Source organism: Trypanosoma equiperdum (assembly GCF_001457755.1).
Source record: "Trypanosoma equiperdum strain OVI genome assembly, contig: ctg_758, whole genome shotgun sequence".
NCBI classification, from domain to species: Eukaryota; Euglenozoa; class Kinetoplastea; order Trypanosomatida; family Trypanosomatidae; genus Trypanosoma; species Trypanosoma equiperdum.
In genome coordinates this window covers 2758-10879 of record NW_027124707.1, presented here as the reverse complement: position 1 = coordinate 10879, position 8122 = coordinate 2758, and the positions used below count along the sequence as shown (strand labels likewise).

General features: G+C 48.9%; 1 protein-coding gene across 1 annotated transcript; it reads right to left on the bottom strand.

Annotated features, from left to right (window-relative positions):
• Nucleotides 1-3211: 3211 nt before the first annotated feature.
• Nucleotides 3212-4276, bottom strand: TEOVI_000349700 (Zinc finger, C3HC4 type (RING finger), putative; the record flags this gene model as incomplete). Its single annotated transcript, XM_067226394.1, has 1 exon — nucleotides 3212-4276. One exon carries the CDS (start codon nucleotides 4274-4276, stop codon nucleotides 3212-3214), a length of 1065 nt encoding a protein of 354 aa, XP_067082495.1.
• Between the last annotated feature and the right edge of the window lie 3846 nt (nucleotides 4277-8122).

Here is an 8122-nt window from a genome sequence, read left to right as displayed (position 1 = left end):
TCGTTTTTTCACTCTTCAGCTCCGAGTACTCCGTCTTCGCCCCCCCCCCTCATCGACATGCAGCGCCTAACTGCTCGAGGATAATGGTCCCCTGCCTTCGTTTGGTAAATGAATCGTACCGGTCGGTGCAGCGACTCCCAAAAGGTCGGGGGAGGGGAAACCCCCACATGGAGATCTTTTACGCCCGGTTTCTCATATTCTCCTCCACCCTCGCCCCTGGGGAGGATTGCTCAATCAAAACAAAAAAAAGAAGGTATGCCAAACGTACCCACGCATCGTGAGGGGACTTTAGGGGGGAAACACGCAGTTCCACCTTACGCAAACCGCCGCAGCCACTTCGTTAGTGATGCATTCCCCTCACCGTAGCTCATCTTCCATCGAGGTTGCTCATTGCCCTCAGTCTTCTGGCGATGTGACGGCGGTTGCGCTCTAATGTCTCCCTCCCCTTCTCGCGGCCTCGTCATGGGACAATGATGGCCATTAACAGGCGGTTGATTTCCCGTGTTGTCCTGCGGGAGACTATTCAATTCCCACCACTCATTTTCGGACTGCTGGTTCTGCAGCATCCCCCTTTCTTATATACTAATTGCCTTCCCTTCCTTGAAGTGCGAGGCAGCTAGAGCACGACATATGTTTGTGCAGCAAAAAGGGTAATAACAGTACACACAACGTGTATATATAGATGCATGAGCTGTACGCTTGCAGATTATGTGCCGTTCGTGACAACAGCATCCCAATAGTTGGATCTGATATGCAAGGCACACCCCATCGGTGGCGGGAGGTGACACAACACCCAGTTACCCCCTCTCGAACACCGCCTAGAGGCGTTGTTAGTTTCAGGCACACATTGCTTTTCTTCCGAGGACGATGGCATTGGATAAAACCAACCTCCTCATCAATTAATAAACCACAATCCCACCGCCCCCTCTCATCCAGATGGCAGCAACCGCTTGGGAATCGTGGCCGGTGCTCATGAAAGGTCCCGCCTATGGGAAAACGCGGTAAGACCTTGTGATAAGATCCATCAGGTCTCATCAAAATTAAGACGACCAAACAAAAAGAAAATTGCTGGTGTCGAACGGACACGCCATCGCACACGTTCCTGAGAACTCCACTCCCCTATAACGAAGACAATTTGAAGTAAATAGCTTAGATCGGAAACACAAGTAGCTTCCTTCTCCGTTTTGTGCCTCTGAGAAATCCAAGTTCCATCAGATCGAGGAGAGGGACAATGAAAGCGCTTTATTACGTATATATATATATATATATATGCGTTTGTGTAGGTTTGCAGTTTCTCTCAGCCATTGCATCACGCGCATACACACCACAAATACATATTCGAGTCCGGACAACGGAATAGGTGAAACAGGAAACTTAGCCAAAGTTTAACCCCCCCCCTCATGCGACAACACAATATTAACATTGCGAAGGTCCTCAAAAGTAAGGAGTATTCGTGCGGCAAAACTAACATCCGAATCCCATGTGGAGCAAATATTATTGCCTCACAAATACCAAATTCTTCAGCTCCTACCGACCGGGTATGAAATCGTGCCGGTGATACACGTCCTCCAAAAAACCGATGTTCAACACCCATCCGCAGGGAAGCAGTATAAAGATCTATAGCCAACCACACACACACACACACACTCCAAGAATGTCACCCCACATTATCGACTTTCCAGAAGTGTGGTCACCACAGGGGGAGGATTCACACCATTTTGGCAACCAACTCCCACCCGCCGCCACTGATCCCAATCGGACTGTTATCCTCCGAGATACGGACAGAGGCTGCTTGCTTTATGGGGTACATATTTTTTTCGACAACGAGGCTGCGGTCAGCGGCCTCGACAGTCACCCGCAGAAATTGTCAGGTGGTCCGCCCAAGTTTCCTAAGAGTGACCGGCGTAGGCAGCGGCATCCTAACCCTCTGCACTCAGGTTTAATGCACAATCACGGAAAAGAAGTAATCCGTCCCACCTTCGGCGATTAATCCCAACCGCTGTGTCTCATTTACAATGGAGACTGTGGAAGTACCATGCGTGCGCATCTCGGGACGTATGACTGTACATCCAGGCATAAGGCATTCACGACGGAACGTCTCTCTTTTTGACAGAGCCCATAAAGATAAAGAGCGCAGCCGATTGCACGAGACATTGGAGGAACGGGTGCACCACACACCAGCAGCCCAAATCGGATGCACACAACTCACTTGTAACGTTCTTGTGTTTTAGTGTGCCCCAAATGCTCTCGCACCAATCGAGGGGCTGGCACAAATCATATTGCATTGTCCGCATAACAGAAACATATCAACTATACTATAAGCAGGAGGTGGTACACAGTGGACAAACAACGAGCGGTGGGGTTCGTGAAAGTAGTTGATGCACGTCCTTACGGATCGACGTCGCGTTTTGCCTGTAACATCACTCAACAAGTGTTTGGTCAAATAGAGTACTTCCAACTGCTGCTAATCTCGCTCTCCAGGGGGTAACCTGGGGTGTAAGCACGCAGGAGGAAAAGGGCAACAAAGGTTTGCACAGTGGAACGGGGAGGGAGAATATGGGGGAACAGCGGCGCTAGGCCAATGCGGCGAAACCACGGCTGTTGGTTTGCATGAAATCACCACATTCTCTGTTTCATACGCGAGCTAACCAGCAACAGACTCACAATTAGTCCCCAAACTCACACATAGAAGCAAAAGAACTTCCCACTTTACATTATCTACTTGTCTTCTGGCAAGCGCACATGGCGCGGAGCCGCCTAGTTGAACCTCACTGTTACCAACAAGATTCTTCACAAGGGTAGTGGGGTAGACGGCAGGACGTCCCCCCCTCACCCCAAGCAAAATTAACAAAAAAAAAGTGAAAACACACACACACACACAGTAAAGTGAGCGAGAACGAAAGTTGGCACAGACAACTATTCCCACTTTCACACACATATGAAAAAAAAAATCAAAATGTCAGACCTAGAACGTGCCTCTTGGCGCACAGCACCCACAGATGTGCGCGTACACAAGCGAGCAATTGCATTTGCTTTCGCCGTGTCACCCCGACGAGTCGCCGAGACCAGACAATTCCTCGCTACTCCTTACGTGCATGCGTGGGGGAAACTAATCAACTCTTCGCCAGGGTTGTCCTCCTCCCATTTTACGGCACTCCCTTTGGTTTCTGTTCCATTCCAAGTGCGGGAGACATTTGTCCCTGGGCGCACACTATGATTGTCCCATCCCGCGCTCCGAATTTTGTCCCATTGACCTTATCAACCCCACAAAATACTGCCTTCGATTCTCCTTCTCTTCCTCCAAACGCAAGTTGGCCTCGATGTTCTCGATCTCACGCTCCAAAATCCGCAGGTCTGCTGTTTTCACTCGTATTTCTTCATCTATCTCATCATTTCCTTGCCTCCCACTCGACTCCCCCGCAAATGCTGCGGCGGCAACTGCACCCAAAGCGGTACCGGCGACCGCCCCCAAAGGACCTCGCGTCACCATCCCCAACGCCGCTCTCGCTGCAACACCCATGGCGGCGCGCGAAGTTGAAGTTGGGGCAAAGGTTGATATCAACTGCGGAAGCAGTGTGGCACCCGAAAGGCAATGCAAAAAATGATTTACATCCGGACCCCGCGCACAATTTCTCTTGCTCGCTTCCAGTTTCGATATGGCTGCTTCCATACCGCGTTTCTTCGCTCTTAGACACTCCAGCTGGGACCGGAGGCCTCCGATGACCTTTTCTGCATTCTCCCTTGCCTTCGCCTCCCAACATGTTTCGTTGTCTGTTTCCAAAAACGGCCCAGCGATCTCCGCCAAAATTTTCTCTGCCTCCTCTGCTCGCTGCTCTGCATTCCTTACCCGTTGTTCAACCCCGTCATGCCCAACAACGCCTTCCACCGCCTCAAGCAGGAAGCGATTAGCACTCATCATTTCCCTTATGTGCGAGCGGCACAAAGGACACCGTTCTACTCTGGATATGCACTTCTTGCAGAATATGTGCCTGCATGGCAGGCACTCCGTCGGTTCTACCCAGTGCTCGAGGCATATGGAGCAGGTAACGCTGTTGGCGGGGATGGAACTCATATCTGCGATCCAAAGGGCAAGTTGGGGACAAGCGTAGCGAATCACATGACCAGTATTCATGTAAATTAAGCGGTAGGAAGAGGGAAAAGAGATTAGTGGGGCTATGCGCATACAGACCAATCGGTAACAGTAATTGAAGTGAAGTGCAAATGAAATTCCTAAATCGAAGTGCTTAGCTTGTGTTTGCACCCTAGAACGGTTCATCGGGTTGGTACTTCAAATTTGACAACACCCTCAGCCACCACCCGCATTTTACTACTACTTTTGGTAAGAAAGTGAACACCTGCTTGATGCGCCACGCCAACGAGTACTTTCCGATAGCGGGGGAAGGAAGTGAGTCTTGGTGAGCCCTTCAAGCTTAGCCTTATCGTAGTACCGAGTCCACTTCCACTTCACGGCTTCCGCATGCAAAGGAAAGAAAACGCAGTCCCTGACAGAATGTTGAAGTGCACAAATGTCACTAAAGCGCACCTTTTGCCTGCCGTTCACCCCTGATACAATCCGCAGGATTGACGAAAGGTAGGGGTGCGTACGTAGGGGTGGTGTTCAACATCTATACACTCAAAGAAAACAGTAACGCAAACAGGATGTGCCCAGAGTTCGTTAGACCTGCTCAGGTAGGCACTCCCCCGGTACGGGGCAAATCATTCAAACACTGAGGTTGCACAGACTTCCCTTTTATTCATCACTTGTTCCGTTACTTTGCAGTTCATACGTGTCTCCGTTGGATTGGACCCCTAGAGACTTGTCGGTGCCGATGTCACACCAGAGATTTTCGATAATATGAAATTTACGGGAAAAAAAACGAAAACAGAAAAACAGCCTCATTTCCGCCCTTAAAGGTTACTGTTCCAAACGCCCCATGTATACAATCTAACCCTCTTCAAGCACAATAGCCCCTAAATCTCTGCTGCGGCCGACGACTCGCAATTATTCAAGTAGAAACCATGTACAGGCAATTCACTGCAACTAAACTACCGATTTATCGGTTCCAGGTGCGATTCGTCAAGACCCCAGCACGTCAGTAACTGGACTGCGGCCTCGCAACCAGCACCGCCCAGTGAAGACTTTAAGTTCTTTGGGCCTCTCCAACAAAACCCGCGCAGGGAAATAGATCTGACGGCGCCCCATCGGCATAACCAAGTTGTTTCAATACCGGTACCGTTCATCACCCTCTTCCACAACCTCTTTCACTTTTCAATCACACACCGCAAACACATACAGCTATGCTCAGTGGCTCGACCACACGTCACAGCAAGGCTGAAAACTAGCGAACCGGATTCCGCTCCGTTTGTTTCATCTGGGCTCCACTTTACCGCATGTGTTCGGTAAAAGAAACGGAGATCGTCAGCACAGCACCTCCGTGGCGCACCAGTCGAGCGCCATGTTCACCTCGTATGTGCGACATCTCTGGATTTGGTGTCAAGCACTTTAGCTTCTCCATTACCTTCGCCTGTAGCGTGGTAGGTTCGCTGCCAGGCAGCTTTTGTACAACGAAATGACGAGCACACGTCTCTTCATCCGTGTAGACATGATTAGCATCCAGTGGGAATTAGTTTAGCTTATCCCACCAGGGATCGTCAGAATCAATATATTCACTATATTCAGCAAGTGCAGACCGATATCGACGCTCTGTCAAATACATTTTCGTGCGACCTGTAAAGCTACTCTGCCAGCATTGTGAGCACTTCAAGTTCCACAGAGAACGTTTCATTCAAAGCATCCATAAGGCACCCATTAATTGGCATGGCACCTATCAGTGCAGAAAAAATCCGGCTTCCTTGTATACACATCCGGCACTGCTACTGGGTTCGTACCCGACGATCCTCTTTAGAAAAGCGCTCACCACCAACTGATCATAACCCCCGCAAGCACCCGTTGGCATAATCCACTGCAGTGAAGTATCGCTGTCTCTGCTGTAACTTCAAACTTTATTAGTTGCATCTAATGATACACATCTATGTGGTTGCTCCAGTTTATTTAATACCTTTCCGTACCGTGCTCGGTGCCCCCACTAGCACAGGCATGTCCTGGTCCTGGAGCTTCTCTCGACGCTCAGCCACAAAAAAGTCCTCGAAGTCACGGGCCGTCAATATGAATTTATCACAGTTGATCAGCCTTCACGATCCCGTCGAGGCAGAAAATCAACATGGTAGAAGCCCTTCTGGAGCCGTCAGTTCCACTTTTTTTAAAGGACATCATACCTACGGGAAAGTGTCTGTGTGGTGGTTGTGATGTGAACAACATAAAAAGTAAGAAACCGGATGTCCAATTCCAAGCACCTCCATCACAATGACGATAATGGCCTGCACCAGTGAGAGAGAACATTGCCCACTGAACGAGCACGACTAGAATCTGCCGGACGAATCCCCGTAGTGATTACAAGTGTGACTCACAGGATGACATTGCGGGAAAATAACGAAGAAGTTCCATGTTGGCGTATGGTGGCGTTTAAATGGTGCCAATATGTTTCAATAGTGCCTTCTTTCCCCCCTGCTTAACAACACTGCCGGCACGGTGGCACATAAATAATGCTTACCACAGCCTTCAAATGGTTACAAGTGGAAAAGTAAGCCCACCTGTAAATAACAAAACTGGTAAAAAGAGGAGAATGGTAAAATAACTTTGTCTATAAGCTGATTGTGCAAACCCAACGATATGTCAGTGAAACCCAACGCAAGAAGTCAAATCCACGGTAAGGCAAACGCTTTTAACCGCTGACTTGAGTGGATGTCGCTTGAATCTACGTAACACGCACAACATTCTCAGTTGTCCCATGCGATATCCAATAATTCTGAAACAACATTCAAGTGTGAGTGATATGAGTGTTTTACTACTATCTTCCACCACTTCGATAAAACAAGTAACCTGCAGCGATTGCTGCAACGGTGACCACTGCAACCGTGGTGCCTCTCCCCGTGGGTTCTCCAAAGCAAAAAAGTTAACAATGATAACGCTAATTAAGTCGTCAATTGAATTGGCAAACAAATACAATACAACATAAACAACCGCCGCTGGTACAAAAGAAAGGTAAGCTCGTCACTGTTTTTTTTCCCACAAACAGGAACGACTCGGGGAAAGTAATTGAAGTACGAAAAATGACCAAAAAATCACGGCACACCGAGCAGTCACATTAACTCACCAGCTTCTGAGCCTACCGCTTCACACAAGTGAAAGGTGTATGTTGTCCCAACGCAATCCAGCGCTCCACACATACAAAGCTAATCTCAGAGGTAAAAAAGACGGAACGCCGCAAGAGGAGGGCGGTTGGGAAATATCAAATAAACGAAAGCCCCTACTCCGGCGACTTGCTCGTCATATGATGCTGAAACGAGAACAGCCCACCGCAAAAGAGAGCTGATCTATCCTATCAGTTGCACAGTGCATTTTCCCACTGGGGAAAAGAAATAACGAAACAAAAAATGCATGTGAGTGAACTGTACGCATCAACACATAAACATGTAAAATAAGCTGCTGGTATGACCCCCCCCTAAAAAAAAAAGAGGGTTTTCGTTATCAAGCAAACATGTTGGCTCACACTCTGTTCAGTCACTGCAAGCAGCCCCCGTCTCAAACGCCCATAACAAACCTCTGCACCTGACGCTGCCACGGTTTCTAAGGGGCAAGTACCTCCCCCTCTTCGTTCAAAGTCAAAGGCGATAGCTTGGGAAAGTAAACAAGCGAATTTAACCGAGCAGAATCGCCAAATCGGAAACTTCTGCACTCTATGGCACGGCAGCTACTCCCGGAAAGCACCGGCACCGACCCACCGGCGCCATGCGCAACTGTTACAGCATTTCTGCAGCCAAAAGGTGTTTAGACTTCGCCATATCGGCAACCTCCGTCACATCTGCATGCAGCAGGACACATCAACACAACGGACGGTACTTAAATCATTTTCGCATCCAGATGACGGCGCCCAGCTACGAACAAGCAGAAAATCACATTTATTTGGTCAACAAAAAGGAAGCGGTACAACCTGCAATGGAGGTGGGGAGTCAACTCGCTAACGTTGCACGACACTAGAACCCAAAACTCTCTAAAACGACA